This window comes from Phyllobates terribilis, unplaced genomic scaffold (genome assembly GCF_046119375.1).
Source record: "Phyllobates terribilis strain yellow unplaced genomic scaffold, ASM4611937v1 Scaffold_7__3_contigs__length_470593459, whole genome shotgun sequence".
Classification (NCBI taxonomy): Eukaryota; Metazoa; Chordata; class Amphibia; order Anura; family Dendrobatidae; genus Phyllobates; species Phyllobates terribilis.
The window spans coordinates 216903293-216922999 of record NW_027362767.1 but is presented as its reverse complement, the minus strand read 5'-3'; the positions used below and the strand labels follow the sequence as shown (position 1 = coordinate 216922999).

Here is a 19707-nt window from a genome sequence, read left to right as displayed (position 1 = left end):
AACTCTGCTACTGGAAGGATTCTGGACTTGACCTAATGTGCAGATATACTGTAATAGGCAATGTGTTTAAGTGTCGGGTGGACTGAAAAGTAAGACTTCAAAATTAGACGTGTTGGCTTACTTTTATCAATTAATAACATGCAGTTAAGTGGCCAAAAGAGAATCTAAATCCTTTCATACTTTGGCTTGACTGCACTTTTCCTTCAATACAGCATCGATTCTTCTATATACACTTGTGCACTCTTAAGGAAAGAGGCACACAAGATCTGTGGTTGGTCTTCTAAGATGTTTAAACCTCCTTTGCGGAGTGACTTCAAAAACAAGTGTTTAGAAGAATTGAGATTTTTTTTGCATTAGTTCCTTGTACTCTGTACATACGGGGGCATGTTCCCCCCCCCCCCCCCCCCCCTCCCTCCTCTCCTTGGGCTGTGCCCCTTGACTTGCCGTGGACAGATGTAAAATGTCCAGGTCCTGGTCTGCCCCATCTATTTTTAAAGCACATAGAGGGGTGTGATAATAGAGTTCGGTACACTTTGTCATGATGTGTGTGTTTTTTTTCCCCTAATCCAGGTTGTCTAATTCTAGTTTTGAAACTGATCTCAAGTATATACAAGGTAGACACAATGGGGGAATTAGGTGAACTTAATTTACCTTGTATACCCTCCTAACATTAACTTCACAAATGATAAATCTTATGGTATCCAATTTGATTTCTCCCAACACTTAAAAAAAAAAACAAAACAACAAACTTATGAACTCAGGAAGTCAAATTGAAAAGTTCTTCTTAATTCAATAGGTTTAAAGGGACTTTGTCAGTACAGAATGACTGTTCAAACCAAGCCCAGGCACTCGGTGCTTCATGGCGGCCAATCATTTAACCGGTTCAGGACCGCCCACTGTACATAAACGTCGGCGCTGCCCGGGCTCTGTGCAGCGCCGACGTTTAAAAACGGTGGGTGGTCCCGCAGCGCTCAGGACCCCCAGGGTCCTGCTAACGCTGCGGTACCGGTTCAGAGCGATAGCTCTGACATGTGGCATCATGGGGACCTGAATGGATCAGGTCCCCATGATGTTAACCTGTTCCTATCTTCTAGATGCCGCGATCCATAGCGATCGCGGCATTTAAAAGATAGTAACAGCTGGTGGTCGGCGATCGGGACCCCCCACATACCTCAGGAGTGGCGGTGATCCCGGTGCTGTGACCTCTGACATCATTGAGACCTGATTGGCTCGGGTCTCGATGATGTCAGCGTCACACCAGCCAATCAGAGAGATCACCAGGGAAGTTTTTTAGCAACAAACTTTCCCGGGCGATCTGCCTGATAAATACACTGTTTCTCCTCCGATCTCAGTGAGAGAGCAGAGGAGAAACAGTGTGACAAGAGCTGTGTCAGCCTTGCCACTGTGAAAGTAAAAAAAAAAAAAAAAGTAAGAGTTAGGGTTAGTCAGTCCTGTCAGATCGATCAGTCAAGTCAGTCCTGTCAGATCGATCAGTCAAGTCAGTCCTGTCAGATCGATCAGTCAAGTCAGTCCTGTCAGATCGATCAGTCAAGTCAGTCCTGTCAGATCGATCAGTCAAGTCAGTCCTGTCAGATCGATCAGTCAAGTCAGTCCTGTCAGATCGATCAGTCAAGTCAGTCCTGTCAGATCGATCAGTCAAGTCAGTCCTGTCAGATCGATCAGTCAAGTCAGTCCTGTCAGATCGATCAGTCAAGTCAGTCCTGTCAGATCGATCAGTCAAGTCAGTCCTGTCAGATCGATCAGTCAAGTCAGTCCTGTCAGATCGATCAGTCAAGTCAGTCCTGTCAGATCGATCAGTCAAGTCAGTCCTGTCAGATCGATCAGTCAAGTCAGTCCTGTCAGATCGATCAGTCAAGTCAGTCCTGTCAGATCGATCAGTCAAGTCAGTCCTGTCAGATCGATCAGTCAAGTCAGTCCTGTCAGATCGATCAGTCAAGTCAGTCCTGTCAGATCGATCAGTCAAGTCAGTCCTGTCAGATCGATCAGTCAAGTCAGTCCTGTCAGATCGATCAGTCAAGTCAGTCCTGTCAGATCGATCAGTCAAGTCAGTCCTGTCAGATCGATCAGTCAAGTCAGTCCTGTCAGATCGATCAGTCAAGTCAGTCCTGTCAGATCGATCAGTCAAGTCAGTCCTGTCAGATCGATCAGTCAAGTCAGTCCTGTCAGATCGATCAGTCAAGTCAGTCCTGTCAGATCGATCAGTCAAGTCAGTCCTGTCAGATCGATCAGTCAAGTCAGTCCTGTCAGATCGATCAGTCAAGTCAGTCCTGTCAGATCGATCAGTCAAGTCAGTCCTGTCAGATCGATCAGTCAAGTCAGTCCTGTCAGATCGATCAGTCAAGTCAGTCCTGTCAGATCGATCAGTCAAGTCAGTCCTGTCAGATCGATCAGTCAAGTCAGTCCTGTCAGATCGATCAGTCAAGTCAGTCCTGTCAGATCGATCAGTCAAGTCAGTCCTGTCAGATCGATCAGTCAAGTCAGTCCTGTCAGATCGATCAGTCAAGTCAGTCCTGTCAGATCGATCAGTCAAGTCAGTCCTGTCAGATCGATCAGTCAAGTCAGTCCTGTCAGATCGATCAGTCAAGTCAGTCCTGTCAGATCGATCAGTCAAGTCAGTCCTGTCAGATCGATCAGTCAAGTCAGTCCTGTCAGATCGATCAGTCAAGTCAGTCCTGTCAGATCGATCAGTCAAGTCAGTCCTGTCAGATCGATCAGTCAAGTCAGTCCTGTCAGATCGATCAGTCAAGTCAGTCCTGTCAGATCGATCAGTCAAGTCAGTCCTGTCAGATCGATCAGTCAAGTCAGTCCTGTCAGATCGATCAGTCAAGTCAGTCCTGTCAGATCGATCAGTCAAGTCAGTCCTGTCAGATCGATCAGTCAAGTCAGTCCTGTCAGATCGATCAGTCAAGTCAGTCCTGTCAGATCGATCAGTCAAGTCAGTCCTGTCAGATCGATCAGTCAAGTCAGTCCTGTCAGATCGATCAGTCAAGTCAGTCCTGTCAGATCGATCAGTCAAGTCAGTCCTGTCAGATCGATCAGTCAAGTCAGTCCTGTCAGATCGATCAGTCAAGTCAGTCCTGTCAGATCGATCAGTCAAGTCAGTCCTGTCAGATCGATCAGTCAAGTCAGTCCTGTCAGATCGATCAGTCAAGTCAGTCCTGTCAGATCGATCAGTCAAGTCAGTCCTGTCAGATCGATCAGTCAAGTCAGTCCTGTCAGATCGATCAGTCAAGTCAGTCCTGTCAGATCGATCAGTCAAGTCAGTCCTGTCAGATCGATCAGTCAAGTCAGTCCTGTCAGATCGATCAGTCAAGTCAGTCCTGTCAGATCGATCAGTCAAGTCAGTCCTGTCAGATCGATCAGTCAAGTCAGTCCTGTCAGATCGATCAGTCAAGTCAGTCCTGTCAGATCGATCAGTCAAGTCAGTCCTGTCAGATCGATCAGTCAAGTCAGTCCTGTCAGATCGATCAGTCAAGTCAGTCCTGTCAGATCGATCAGTCAAGTCAGTCCTGTCAGATCGATCAGTCAAGTCAGTCCTGTCAGATCGATCAGTCAAGTCAGTCCTGTCAGATCGATCAGTCAAGTCAGTCCTGTCAGATCGATCAGTCAAGTCAGTCCTGTCAGATCGATCAGTCAAGTCAGTCCTGTCAGATCGATCAGTCAAGTCAGTCCTGTCAGATCGATCAGTCAAGTCAGTCCTGTCAGATCGATCAGTCAAGTCAGTCCTGTCAGATCGATCAGTCAAGTCAGTCCTGTCAGATCGATCAGTCAAGTCAGTCCTGTCAGATCGATCAGTCAAGTCAGTCCTGTCAGATCGATCAGTCAAGTCAGTCCTGTCAGATCGATCAGTCAAGTCAGTCCTGTCAGATCGATCAGTCAAGTCAGTCCTGTCAGATCGATCAGTCAAGTCAGTCCTGTCAGATCGATCAGTCAAGTCAGTCCTGTCAGATCGATCAGTCAAGTCAGTCCTGTCAGATCGATCAGTCAAGTCAGTCCTGTCAGATCGATCAGTCAAGTCAGTCCTGTCAGATCGATCAGTCAAGTCAGTCCTGTCAGATCGATCAGTCAAGTCAGTCCTGTCAGATCGATCAGTCAAGTCAGTCCTGTCAGATCGATCAGTCAAGTCAGTCCTGTCAGATCGATCAGTCAAGTCAGTCCTGTCAGATCGATCAGTCAAGTCAGTCCTGTCAGATCGATCAGTCAAGTCAGTCCTGTCAGATCGATCAGTCAAGTCAGTCCTGTCAGATCGATCAGTCAAGTCAGTCCTGTCAGATCGATCAGTCAAGTCAGTCCTGTCAGATCGATCAGTCAAGTCAGTCCTGTCAGATCGATCAGTCAAGTCAGTCCTGTCAGATCGATCAGTCAAGTCAGTCCTGTCAGATCGATCAGTCAAGTCAGTCCTGTCAGATCAGTAGAAAAAAGAGAGGGGTCGCTCACTGGTCTATTCGGGTGCTCTGAAGAAAAAAGTAATATCAATTGCAAAAAGAACTTCGGCACTCCATACATGAAAATATAAGAAATATTGTATCTAGACTATATTTTCATGTATGGAGTGCCGAAGTTCTTTTTGCAATTGATATTACTCTTTTCTTCAGAGCACCCGAATAGACCAGTGAGCGACCCCTCTCTTTTTTTCTATTAATCATTTTTGGGATCCCGCTCCTGGAGCATTGCAGCAGGTACGTGTTCACACTATTAGAAGTTTGACAGCCTTTTTTTCTGACCATGTGTCCCTCCCATTCAGTCACAGGTGGTTTTAACTAGCTCTACCAGCCCATACATTGTAGGTTAAAAGCCCAAGCAGAGACATATTGTCCATACAGGCTTACAGCCCAAGAGTGGCATATCCAGTGGTAGCATAGCGTAGTTTCCCATCATACGAAGGTGACCTTGTCGTGGTTGATGGGCACACATAAATTGGCCAAATTATGCGCAAAAAACCTTCATTTTTCAAAGTGACATTAGTCTAGATACAATATTTCTTATATTTTCATGTATGGAGTGCCGAAGTTCTTTTTGCAATTAGTCCTGTCAGATCAGTCCCATCCGTTCAGTCCAGTCAAAAAATCTAAAAATAAAATGGCCCGTCAGACTTATACCGCAGAGGAGGTGTATGCCCTGCTGTGTTCTGACACTGATGACAGCGCAATCTCAGATGGAGATATGGATTTTGAGGGCTTTAGTAGCGGCGACACTGAGAGCCCAGAAATGAGCAGTGATTCTGTTCCATCCTCAAGCCCAAGGACCAGTACAGCAATAGGGGCAAATAGCGCTACTGGAGAAACGTCTCCAAATCAGGGAACACTGCCCAGTACAAGCGCTGTCCCTGCTACTAGTGAATTGGCGCACCCCAGTGTACAAGGGGCTTTGCCACATGATCTAGCATTTCCCAGATGGGAGGCTTCAGATTCGGCTGCTCCATTCAGCCCTGATTTCAACGCCATTCCTGGTATAAATGTGGAGGTGGAAGACTTTGGACCAATTCATTTTTTTTATTTGTTTTTTACAGACAGCTTGCTAGAGCATATTGTCGTGCAAACAAATTTATATGCATCCCAATTCATAAGCCAGAATCCCCGATCTTACTATGCTAGGGCAAATTTATGGACACCAACTAATGTCCCGGAAATAAAAAATTTTTTAGGACTTACATTTGCCATGGGGCTTGTTAAAAAACCGAGCATTCGATCCTACTGGTCCAACCACCCTGTTCAAGCCACCCCTATGTTTTCAGTCGTTCTGCCTAGGACCTGTTATGAAATGCTCATGCGGTTTTGGCATTTTAACGACAATAGTCAATGCCTGCCCAGAAATACCCCAGAACATGACAGGTTATATAAAATTAGACCCATCATTGAAAATTTGTCAGAAAAATTCTTGAGCCTCTACACCCCAACACAAAATATTTCTATAGATGAGTCCCTTGTAAAATTCAAAGGAAGACTGCACCTCAAGCAATTTATCCCATCTAAAAGGGCAAGGTTTGGAATAAAGCTCTATAAAATGTGCGAAAGTTCCACCGGATACACATCCGCTTTCCGCATGTATGAGAGGAAAGATAGCCAGCTAAACCCACCAGGATGCCCTACTTATCTGGGGACATCTGGAAAAATTGTCTGGGAGCTGATAAGGCCATTTTTTCAAAAAGGCTACAATCTATATGTGGACAATTATTACACCAGCATACCCCTATTTAAAAGTCTGGTTGAACACAACATCGGGGCTTGTGGGACCATCCGTAAAAAACGTCAGGGGTTTCTACAACCATTGGTCAACCAAAAGTTCCAAAAGGGGCAGTCAGGGGCTGTACGCAACGGAGAGCTGCTTGCCCTGAAATATAGGGATAAGCGGGATATTTTTGTCCTCAGCTCGATCCACACAGATGCCACAAGGGCCACTGTAGAACTAGGATCCACCACTCCGAAGCAAAAACCTGTGTCAGTCATTGACTACAACAAACACATGGGGGGTGTGGACCTTGCAGACCAGGTTCTACAGCCATACCAGGTATCAAGAAAGTCCTATACCTGGTATAAAAAGTTGGTTATTTATTTGTTTCAGGTGGCCACATACAATTCTTTTGTGTTGTACAAAGAAGCAGGAAATTCCGATCCTTTTCTTGATTATCAAGAAAAGGTAATTGAAAATCTTGTCTTTCAAAGTGTTAGCCCCGCTCATCCATTAGAATCTGAGGATGTGAAAAGACTCACTGAGCGACATTTTATTGCACTTATTCCAGCAACGGAAACAAGAAGGAACCCCCAGAAAAGATGTCGTGTATGTACTAAGAGAGGAATGAGGCGTGATACCCGCTACTATTGCCCACAATGCCCATCATTGCCAGCCTTATGCGTCACTGACTGCTTTAAAATCTTCCACACAGAACCACGTTTTTAAACTGTAAAAATGTATCCCAATTTGTCATTCAAACATTTGGTTCATTTAGTGAATGACACATTCGAGAAGAGCTCACTTAATTTCCATGGGGGGGTTCTCCAGAATCTAAACCTTCCATTGCGTGCTTGTTTCTGGAAATCATCCATCGAGTTAAAATGGTCACTAAACCCATAGATGAAATCCCAGAGGGGTGTCATTTCCAAAATGGGGTCACTTCAGGGGGGATTCTTTAGCTCTGGTACTCTGAAAAGTGCCAGAACAGCATAATCCCCCCTGAAGTGACCCCATTATGGAAATGACACCTCTGTGGGAATTCATCTATGGGTTTAGTGACCATTTACCTACTTATTTTCCCACCACTAGATTAATTTATACAGAGGAGTAGATTGTAAAATTCGGTCACTTGTTGTGGGTTTCCTCTGTTTAGGCACCTCAGGGGCTCTCCAAATGCAACATGGCGTCCGCTATCCATTCCAGTCAAATTTCCATTCCAAAAGTCAAATGGCGCTCCTTACCTTCCGAGCCATGCCGTGCGCCCAAACAGTGGCTTTGCACCACATATGGGGTATCAGCGTGCTCAGGAGAAATTGCACAACACATTTTGGCATCAATTTTTTCTGGCTGCCCTTGTGAAAATTAAAAATTTGAGGCTAAAGTAGCAGTTTTCTGAAAAAAAGTTAAATGTTCATTGTTTTCTTACACATTCCAAAAATTCCTGTGAAGCACCTGAAGGGTTAATAAACTTCTTGAATGTGGTTTTGAGCACCTTGAGGGGTGCAGTTTTTAGAATGGTATCACTTTTGGGTATTTTCTGTCATAAAGGCCCCTCAAAGTGACTTCAAATAAGATGTGGTCCCTAAAAAAATGTTTTTGTAAATTTTGTTGTAAAAATGAGAAATCGCTGGTCAACTTTTAACCCTTATAGCTTCCTAACAGAAAAAAATTTTGGTTCCAAAATTGTGCTGATGTGAAGTAGACATGTGGGAAATGTTATTCATTAACTATTTTGTGTGATATATCTCTGATTAAAGGGCATGAAAATTCAAAGTTTGAAAATTGCAAAATTTTCAAAATTTTCGCCAAATTTCCAATTATTTCACAAATAAACGCAAGTGATAGCTAAGAAATTTTACCACTATCATGAAGTACAATATGTCACAAAAAAACATTCTCCGAATCAGGGGGATCCGTTGAAGCGTTCCAGAGTAATTACCTCATAAAGTGACAGTGGTCAGAATTGAAAAAATTGGCCCGGTCACGAAGGCAAAAACAGGCTCTGGCGCGAAGTGGTTAAGTACAACTTTCCACCGGCTTGGTCTCGTCTCTCTCCTCCCTTCTCTAGCCCTGTGAAGACTGATCTGTCAATCAAAGAGGGGGGGTGGGCAGGTGTATTTAAATGATTGGCTGCCATGAAGCGCCTGGACTTTGTCAGCACAGGATGACTGTTCAAAGTGTGTCCCTTTAATTCAATAGAACTTGCCATCTCTGATTTTGCTTTAAACACTCAGGGTAAATAGGCAAAATGGTGATGTAAAGGAAAGGGGGACCATGGAGTTTGTGTATGGGGTGTTTTTTTTTTTTGTTTTTTTTTGCCAGGGTCTCATGGTGACTGCACGGCTGTATTGCTGTGGGATCACATGAACTTACAATCTACAGGAGTCTGTAATCAGTCTTTAAAAATCCAACAGAGACTACAAGTCAAATATGATTTTTCAACTCAAAAATTCCATTTTAATACATAACCTGCATTTAATCACCACAGAGCCCTGGCCCAGAGTGCCGTCATGATGGCACTTTTTTTCTTTATGTATACGTATTGTGGCGTTTTCATACCATTTCTCTAGGGTTTTTGCCAACTTTACTTTTTAACATGGAGCTAAAAAAAAAAAATAAAATCTTTTCTTTTATGGGTCTGTTTTGTACTTTTAGATAATAAATGGAGAGGTGTATCCACCAACGGTGGTCGACGCTCCGGTTCACATGATCTACCCGGAGAATATTCCCAATGAGAAGAGGTTTGCTATGGGACAGGAGGTCTTCGGTCTTCTCCCCGGGCTAATGATGTACGCAACCATTTGGCTTCGTGAGCACAATCGGGTGTGCGAGGTCTTAAAAAAGGAGCATCCCATGTGGGGCGATGAACAGTTGTTTCAGACTGCGAGACTGATCCTCATAGGTAAGCAACTGGATAGCAAGAAAATACTCCTGTTATATTAGCAGTATAAATAGTTGGCTCACATCATGCATGTCTCAAAATGAAAGAGGGGGGGGTTATTTAGGATGAATTTATTTTTAAAAGGTGCAAAAGCATCAAACCACATCTAGGTGTACCTTTTTCAATATGGTTCCAAACGTGTCCTACCTCTCATTGTGCCAAACCAGCCTCATCTGAATGGGGGTGAGACGGAAACCAAGCATAGCTCACAATTAAAACCTTGTATAGGAACGATGGGTGGAGAAGGGTGCCAAGCCCTGGTGGGGGCCATCCCTGATATGTACTAGAAAAAATAAGGCCAGTATATCTTTAGTATTAATGTACAGGTACACAAATGCTATGTGGCACATAAACATACCCGATGTGTCAGCACGTTACAACTAATGAATACACGAAGAGGTGACAGTGGTAGGGACTAGCCATATTAAAGGGTACACCTTGACGTGGTTGGAGGCTTTTGCACTCTTTGATAAAAAAAACTAACGAAGGACTTAACGTTTACAGCAATATTGGCGTTCATGTATTGATTAGTCTGTGTGCTGATGCGCTGTGGATGTATACTTTTGCTATATAACCTGTCCTACAGCAACAATGAAGGATCGTTTAACTGTCCCTCTTCAATCTATCTGATTCCACTTAGAGTTTCGCCTAGGTCAGCTTCATCTGGGGCATCGTTCCACTTTTTCAGAAGAACACTTCTTATTCATTGCAGTCTTAATCTGTTAGAGCTTTCTTTTTTTTTTTTTTATTCATTTTACTAACTGTTATGAGGGTTGACAAACCTCCTGGTCACTGCCAAAGTTCAGAAAATTTTTGAAAAGCTGGTTTCAGGGGAAGCTAAATGATTGGGGGGGGGGGTGATGTGAAGAGCCATGCAGGAGCATTCCCTGGGAAATGGGAAGGTGGTGGTCTCAACATTTTGGACCTGTTTGGATAAACCAAAGTGGTGTAGAGCGGACATTCCCTTCAAGTGGATCAGAACTGCTAAACAAATGTATAGGAAAGCTTTAACGTGTAGTTCTACAGAGCCAAAAAAAAGTTCTTTTTCTCTTTGCAGGAGAGACCATTAAGATAGTAATAGAAGACTATGTTCAACACCTCAGCGGATATTTCTTAAAGCTGAAATTTGATCCAGAATTGCTCTTTGGTGTCCAGTTCCAGTACCGCAACAGGATTGCTGTTGAGTTTAACCAGTTATACCATTGGCATCCCCTCATGCCGGACAGTTTTAACATTTCAGGACAGGATTACAGCTATGGCAACTTCATCTATAACACATCAATGCTCACCGATTACGGGGTGGAAGCTCTGGTGGAATCATTTACAAAGCAGATAGCCGGAAAGGTAAACTGACTGGTGCATTTACATAGCGTTCATGGTATAAGCGGTGCAATCTACATAACTTGCAGTTGGGAATGACCAAGGTAGGAGTCATAACTTGCTGATTGTTGGGGGTTTGACCTGTGGGAGCAAAATATCTTGCCCCATGACAATGGAACTATGGCATTTGCTCACCACTGAAGGAATGCATCTCGCAGCCCTATAACTGTCATCGATGGATGGTCTGGATAGGTAATTTGCCCAGTTGTGAATTGCACTTCATTAGACTGACCCAGTGTCTGGCCTGAAGAACACAAATGTGCTCAGATCTTGTGTAATCTGAGGTCGAAGTTAACTCTTGGCCAACGACTATTAAAGGTCTACGGCCTTCTCTACCCCCAACTTGAAACATCGCCATCACCAGAGATCCTACACTAAAAATTGGTGTACCTGTTAGAGTAAATACTAATTCTCCCACTTGCCTCTTTAAACCCAATTTCCCTTTTTTTTTAAGTGTTTTCCAGCTATCCACAGGGAAAACGAGGGTCCCCTTGTAAATGGTGGTGGTGCGCATGCTCTAACATGGCTACGTTCATGTCTTTGCTCCCGTTATGTCAAGTCCCAGTTGAGCATGCGCATCATGGCTCCATTCACACGGGGGACATTATTCTCCAGATCACTTGGGATATCCAGATCATGTGGATGGAGGATTCTTGTATTTAGTGGGAAAACCTCTTAAAACCTAACCTCACGGGGATGGTTCTCTCGCCCTTCCCTGTCCAATACATTAAGGATTCATCTTCTAAGGCACGCGCTGCTCTTTATCCCTGATATCCGCAGCGAGTACATACACGTGCCATGCTACGTATACTCGGGTGGAGACTTATTTCATCATCTGCCCCTATTATGTTACCTTGTCGCCCTCGGCTGCAAATCTTACGACACCTGGATATAAATCACATCCTAATGAGACAGGCTTACATGAGCAGTAGAGATCTGCAAGGAAGTTTAGTGTAAGTTTAATTTGGATCCAACTTGCTCCCTTATGGAATATTATAATATGGCAACAATTGTTCAGTCTGGTTAGATGCAAAAGGAACCGGTTTATTAATTTGACTAATTACTTCAGTGACAAATTTTCTGTTCGGTATATAGCACCAACATGTAACTTTGAGGGGTGGGTTTATATTCACAGCTTTTATTGTGTAGTAAAAATGACCTGGCAGCATGATTGGGCCAGGTCAGTCTAACAGCAATATCAAACATGAAAAGCAACCCCTTGCTTTTCACAAATTCAGACTATTTTAAAAAACCAAACGCCATTAATTGCCCTTTTCTGAGACTTTTTTTTTTTTTTTTTTTTTTTTATATAGCAATTTTATGCACATGCTATGCTTTGGAGAGAAAGTATATGTATAAACATGCATTTTTATTTATTTTTTTTTTTTGAACAGGTGGGTGGTGGAAAGAACTTGCACCCTCGTCTCTTGCACATCGCTATCGGCGTTATTGAAGAATCACGAAAACTTAGACTACAACCTTTCAATGAATATCGTAAAAGATTTGGCTTGAAGGCGTACACCGCTTTTCAAGATTTAACGGGTACAATTAGAAAAGATGCAGTGTCTCTGTACATCATGATGTTTAAAGGGAATCTCGCACTTATCTGACCTCTAATATGGGCATACAGGTGATAGAAATGTAAATCTATACCTACCTGTATGCCTCATATTAGAGGTCTTGTTGCTGTGAAATATTTTTATTTCACGTTTCTGATGCTTGCAGTCCAGGGATGGGAATAAATCCCTGCCTACTGTGAGTTGTAATGTTTTCCCCCCCTCCCCTGCATGTCGGTGCCTGGATTTGGCTGCTGCAACTGCACATTACAGGGCACTGTGACCTGCAGGGGAGGGGGGAAACATTATAACTCATACGAGGCAGGAATTTCTTCCCATCCCCAGGCCTGCAAGCATCAGAAACTTGAAAGAATAAAATCATTTTACTGCAACAAGACCTCTAATATGAGGCATACAGGTAGAAATGTAAATCTATAGCTAATCACCTGTATGCCCATATTAGAAGTCGGATAAGTGCCAAGGGTGACAGTCCCTTTAAAGAATTCGCAAAGGTGCCAGCGCTCAACCACGGCTCCTCACTGCAATGGAAAGGGATTTGGATGGGTTATGTTCAGTGGTAATATTACTTTAATCAGTGTACAGAAAAGGTAAACCATTTCCTAAAAAAAAAAACATTTCAACCCCGATTCATCAAGACTAAGTGTGCACTGAAGTAAAAGGCACGAGCCTCTTAAGGAATGTGGCACACCTCTTTAGCTTGTATGATCCTGCAAAAGAAACGTTTGCCAGAATTTGTTACCTTCGTGGCATAAACTATGGTGGGCGCTCTTGGCCACTGCTCACTCTTACAAGTTAGTAGAGACAACAGGATTAATGTTACAAAAATATTGAATGTTGCATATATGTGCAGGTTTCCTGATTCTGAATGTAAAAAGTTCTCATACACTGACAGCAAGGTAATGCCTAATGGTGAGGGATTAAAACAAAAAACTATCTTGTATTTATTTAAACCCCTTTAAAGTCAACTTTTAAGAAGGAGGGGGGGGGGGGAGGTAAACTAATGTCTTGCCTTGAGGCAGATTGTGATGTAATTAAATGGGTCGTCACGACTCTGAAAACCAATTCATAATTGCTATAGCTATTATTTTTACTTGGGGAAACTAGGTGTGAGCGATGTTGGCCTTTGATTTCCTTGGGCTACCTTGACATGTCAAGTGATCCCTGCAGCCAATCAGTAGCTGCTTCAGTCTTCACTGTTGGTGGGGGGGGATGCCAACATGGGTGACTATGGCTGCAGTTTTCCTTGTTGGAGGGGTAACATGATTGAAGAGGGGGTTGTCTGAATAGAGGATATTCATGTAGATGGTGATATAAATTCACACTGACAAGACAAAACTAAATCAAGATCCGAATGGGAACTGATGTCATGACCCCCTTGCATCACATATTTTTTTTTTTTATTTTTTTTAATAAATGTAGCCTCCACCTGCCTTAGAGCCCTTAGCAGGGTAAGTGCGTGCATTTTTGGCTTGGTCTGACAGTATAAATGGGCACACTGGTATGGAATAGTAAAGCCCTCTTCTCACGTCCTGATATTTCCGGTACGGGAATAGAAATGACAGGTTTAGGTATTAGATGTGCAGAGAAAATTGGTGCCATGCATTTATTTTACTCTACTTGTATTGAGCTAATAAATGAGAAACACTGGGGTCCCCTCCCCCCTAGTTATGATAACCAGCACAGGTAAAGCAGACAGCTGCAGGATGGATTTTCAGGCTGGGAAGGTCCCTGGCTATTGAGCCCTTCTTAGTCTAAAAATACCAGCCCTCAGAATTGGCGCATCCCATTAGATACACAAATTCTGGTGCATTTCCCTGACACGGTCGCAATTGGGGTAATGGTAGTTGGGTTTGACAGCTGTTTTGTAAAACCCATCTGGCATCAAGCCCTGGGGGTTAGTAATGGAGACACCCAATATATTCCTAAACAGCCAGGCAAACGTGTTGGTATGCTTCAAATGTCTAATGGATAGAGCCATGCACACCTTTACTCCCAAAATGTAGCGGCAGGGTTCAATAGGTGACCACACATGGCAGATCCGGGGATGATGTTCACTTGTCAGCTGCCAGAGCAAAGTGCACCATGATGGCAGCACAGGGATGGTGATGGGATGACCCACACCTTTTTTTTATTAGATGCTGTAGTCACACTTCATCATAGTGAGCATGTGCACCTCCACTCCGATCACTTAGTGGAACCACCAGAGATGGATTTCTTGCCAATTTTCCTAAAGTAGGTGAGTATAAGTGAGAACTTGGCTTTGGAATAAGGAGTAATCTGAGAGTGTGTGTGTTAGGAATTTATAGAATCAACTACTGACTTTCACTGTCATGGAGCCCTATTTGGGTCTAATAAACCCTCTTTTTTTTATTTTTAACACAGGAGAAACTGAAATTGCATCACAACTTGAATCCTTGTACGGTGATATAGATGCATTGGAGTTTTACCCCGGCATGGTCTTGGAAAAAACTCATCCAAATTCTATTTTTGGGGAAAGTATGATAGAAATTGGAGCACCGTTTTCACTCAAAGGACTTATGGGGAATCCTATATGTTCTCCAGAATACTGGAAACCCAGCACATTCGGTGGAGAAAAGGGATTCGATATTGTAAAGACTGCTTCAATTGAGAAGCTGGTGTGTCTCAATGTCAAGAAATGTCCTCTGGTCGCCTTTCATGTGTTACAGGATAGCGAAGAAAGTCCTAGATCTTCAGCAAAGACGAGCGATGAGCTTTAGTCAATGTTCTATTGTGAAAAGGCTAGAAATTATATATTTTTCATACATTGTGAAACAAACTTTATGAAGGGACTTTGTGAAATACAGAACGTCTTTAAAAATAAGACCATGTGAAGTGGAATAATTCTGCCCCTCTTATGACACTGGCTCTTCTTAGAGGGCTTCTGGTGGGTTTTGGCTTCTGGTGGTTTTGGCCTGATAAAGAGGATAAAGGGACTGTTTTTAGAGGACAACATTTTTAAAGAACATGTTGAATAGACAATCTGCAAATCGTTTTATCAGAAGACCTTAAGTTGTCCATAAATAAGTGGCTATTCAAGGGAGTTGTCAAATTATATAAAATATTTCACTATAGATGGCCTATCCCAACCTAAAAAAAACATTTGGTGGGCACTCCCACAATCAGCTGTTACTAGCAGTGGTCTGAAGTTCTCTAAGAAGAAATGTGGTGTCCAGCAGCATGTCACTGCTATAGTAGTCTTGGCTGGGTACTACAGATTCACCCCCATTTTTATTAAGAAGAGGGTGTATTTTTCATAGCCAGCTATGGCCACTATAGTTTTGACGAAGCTGCTGTGTTCTGGTGCCAGTATCTGAGCACGTCTGGCAACAGCTGATTGGGGATGCCAGGTATCTCATCACCATTGATTTTTAAGATATTGATGAGACCTAAAGTAGTGGCCAAGCTTGGAAATGAAGCAATATATCTAATTTCATATTGCGTGGGGCTGGGCTCCCAAATGAACTCGGCAGATCTAATGGTTTATGCAACTGCAGGAAATTCCAATTTTCCACCTCTTCCTTCAAGACGAGATGTCATTGCATCTGCTGACTGGCCAAAAGGAGACTTGGGGCAATTTGATTTTCTTGTACTTTGCATCTTTACCAAGTCCAAAATAAAGCATTTGTTTTTGAAAGGAGACCTGTCACTTGTTCAAACAATGCCATTACATACCTTGCAAAAATCCCCGAGCTCCTGATTATGCTGCTCTTCTCAGTATTGTATGGTCACTCCAATGCAAAGATATTCACATTTGTTGCCTTTTGGAGCATGGTATGCAAGACCTTTTGCTGACCAACTGGTCATTTTGATAAAATCGGTCTTCCCTGGGGTGTGCGGTTTCACCCTTCCCAGACACTGCCGATCACAGCCCAGCAGCATTTGAGACTGATCGGCTCCACAGTGTTGGGGAATGGGGTGAAGGAGCACAGCCCCAAGAGAACACCTTGCTGAAATTGGGACTAAAAGCATTGCATTTGTTTTTTGAATCACAAGTTGGAGTCACAGTGCAAAACAAAAAAGCAACAAACAGAGCTCAGCGATTAAACAAACTGTTCTAACTCAAAGGTGTTGGGCCAAAAAAAAAACAACCCTATTACCACCAATTTATAAAATCTTTAAATTTCCCAAACTAGCAGGAAAGGGGGTTAAAGGTTTTGATTTCAAATTTAACAGTACTAGTGTCTGACCCTGCTGATCTGTAGAGCTGGAGTGCCGCAGCCCCTTCAGTGTTTACAGCAACACACGAGTGGCTGTGCCTGGTATTGCAGCTCAATCTGTCATTTGAAAGGCCAAAGCAACAGTACCAGACAGGGATGAGCAATGTCAACCGCAAAGGGACCATAGTACCTGATGGAGGACTGGATTCAAATGCATTGTTCATCCTTTTTCCTGGACTTGGGCCAAGAGTAGGATATCCATCATCTTAGTGGTGTATGTTCTTCTAAAGGAATAGATGGAGTCTCTTGTATTGTGACAAAGCTGCTTCTGCTCTTGAAATGGAAGAGGTTTTTTGCATCTTGCTCTTCATGCAGCCACAATTATAGGGACAAAAAAATCTACCTGATTTGATTATGATGTGAACTTAATAGTACCATAACTTTCTTATAGGACAGGAGCTTTCTTCCCCTCCTTTTCTCCATCCACTACACACAAACCTTTTTATGAATGTCTTATTAGAGGGACAAAAAATGCCTCTCTGTACTTGGCAGCCACAGCTTTCCTGCACTGATTGTTCACGCTCAAATCTGTCTATAAATCCATCTACAGGGATGGAGCAAATTACACCTGCTGCCTAAGAAACTCTATGGAGCAGGCAGGGGCAAATGCTGGGATGAAGTCAATGGGTTGGGCACTTGTCTTGCATAAAGAGCATTTTTGCATTTGGGTTTCATTAAAACTTTGCAGTTTAACCTCCTATAGCCACTGTTGCCTCATTCTGCAGCCACCAACACATGTAATGGGTTTGGCCACATTGCTCAGAGGTGTTGGATGTGATTTGTGGCACTTGCTATTTTACAAGTATGACCAGATCTGCTTGTTGGTGCAGCTTCCCTCACAGATTGTGCCACGCACCGGCGGCTGGTGGAGGGGCGGGTGACCGGACCGCGCCACGCACCGGCGGCTGGTGGAGGGGCGGGTGACCGGACCGCGCCACGCACCGGCGGCTGGTGGAGGGGCGGGTGACCGGACTGCGCCACGCACCGGCGGCTGGTGGAGGGGCGGGTGACCGGACCGCGCCACGCACCGGCGGCTGGTGGAGGGGCGGGTGACCGGACCGCGCCACGCACCGGCGGCTGGAGGAGGGGCGGGTGACCGGACTGCGCCACGCACCGGCGGCTGGAGGAGGGGCGGGTGACCGGACCGCGCCACGCACCGGCGGCTGGAGGAGGGGCGGGTGACCGGACTGCGCCACGCACCTCGTTCGATAGAAAACCTCACATGAGGAAACTGATTTCCTATTGGAGGAGACTGATGGCCAGGCACTAAGAAAATAAAAAGCCTAATAAATGCCGATCGTGGGAAAGTGCCCAACCACCATAGCCATCCTACTGCAATATTCATAACAATAGACCAATTATGCCACATGATGGCTAATGGTTAGCACTGAGTAAAGGCCGATAGTACGCCATGTGTCCTAAAAGTGTAGGGACTAACTCCAGGTAATACAAGTGCAATAATGAGCAGATCACAATACCTGGTGAAAATGAGCCAAATAATGCAATAAAATATATGCTGCACCACGATCCCGGGATAAAGAGCCAAAAGCCGTGGTCCCTAGACAAGAGTGACAGTCACACTCGGTGTATAGGTAAAGAGCGCAGCGTTGTATTACCAGGAGTTAGTCCTATTTTGACATGCTGTAGGTGGATCCCATTTATTTTTTTTCCCGCCCTCATTTGATTTAATCAGACATCAAGTGCCTCTAACAGCGGTGGGTGGTCCCGAGATCCACCCGTGACTGCTAACCAGTTAAATACCACTGTCAGTGATTAACACATGCAGACAGGAGGTGTCATTGATCCCACCCATCGGTGCGCCTGTCACATGATCATGGGGCACCGATGGGTTGTTGTAAAAGCCAGGGGTCTGCAAAAGACCCCCACCTCCCTCATGCCTGCTATCACAATCCCCCTGTGAACAACGGCTTGTGGCCGGCATTCATAGATGGCAGCAGTGATCGGTAAATGGCATAATTCAGGCATTTTGACTTCTTGTTATGTGGTTTAGGTGTTTTTTTTTTTTTCTTATGGAGTTTGGTATCTGTGTGCTCATACCGACCTGGAGAATCATATTGCCCAGTTAGCTTTACTGTATAGTAAATATTAATAAATAACCCAAAAAATGATGTAATTGCAATTTCCCCATGTTCCAGTACACTATATGGCAGAATGAATGGTGTTATTCAAAAGTCCAAGTTGTCCTGTAAAATAACAAATCCTCATATGGCTGTAACAATAAGTTATGGCTCTGAGAAGGGGAGGAAAAATGAAACCTGAAAAATTGCCTAGGGGGGTAAGCAGAAATTGAGTCTTCTAGTGCAGGGGGTCAATTTCTAAAAATTAAGGCTCCATGTCATATTGTATAATACTCAGAATTTATGGTATTTCTCCTGTTCATACATGATGGCTTATTCTGAAAAGTCACCATTTTATAATTTCCTGGAATTTGTCCAACCACCCAACAAAAATTCAGCTTCAGTATAAAAAGACCCCTTCTAGGGTAAGTTATAATATGGAAGTCCAAGCTAAATGTTAGGAGCAGGGATTATTTCTGCTGGGGATAGAATGATGCATTAGAAGACCCTCACAGGGGCATAACGACTGCAGTCACAGGGGGCCGGGCTGTGCCATGTTCAGCTGAATGTATATGATTGGATCCAAATTCTGCTGAAATGTTTTGCGGGGCAGAGAGGCGCTGGCTCCTTACACTGCAACAGCCAGCATATGGCGGCAGTCAATTAAGGGCCGGCAGCTGACATTGGCATGCCTGTCCTGTGCCCCCTCCCCTCTATATTCTTTTGTGTTGGAGAAGAGCGCCAGGACAGGGGCCACTAAAGAATTGTGGCCTAGGACTGAGGACATAATTACAGGAAGGGGCCAGGACTGAGGACACAATTACAGGAAGGGGCCAGGACTGAGGACACAATTACAGGAAGGGGCCAGGACTGAGGACACAATTACAGGAAGGGGCCAGGACTGAGGACACAATTACAGGAAGGGGCCAGGACTGAGGACACAATTACAGGAAGGGGCCAGGACTGAGGACACTATACGGGTCTGTACCTATGGCCAAGATGCTGGTGGGGGGGCCCATAGGTCTCTCATTTATACAAGTGCCCAGTGGTATAACTGAAAGCAGATTTTTACATAAGGTGATTGAGAGACTACAAATATAATCAATAAAATGACATTTACCCATTCATAATAGGAATATTCTACTTATAAATGAAATAATGTATGAGCCAGAAAATGTTTTTAAGACTTCACTTAGTGATACATGAGCAATGTAATTATTCCTCAAACCAAAGCTATACAAGCAGGATGTGTATTAGAGGGGTATGTGTGGCACCCCAGGGGTCTGGTTACCACAGTAATA

General features: G+C 44.0%; 1 protein-coding gene across 1 annotated transcript in view; it reads left to right on the top strand.

Moving 5' to 3' along the window:
• PTGS1 (prostaglandin-endoperoxide synthase 1) overlaps positions 1–15750 on the top strand; it is a 55333-nt gene extending 39583 nt beyond the window's left edge. Inside the window, exons 8-11 of the mRNA XM_073639728.1 lie at positions 8848–9094; positions 10191–10477; positions 11908–12055; positions 14473–15750. Of these exons, the coding sequence (XP_073495829.1) occupies positions 8848–9094; positions 10191–10477; positions 11908–12055; positions 14473–14828 (1038 nt within the window). The 3' untranslated portion in view covers positions 14829–15750. The remainder of the gene's footprint in view (positions 1–8847; positions 9095–10190; positions 10478–11907; positions 12056–14472) is intronic.
• Positions 15751–19707: the final 3957 nt, after the last annotated feature.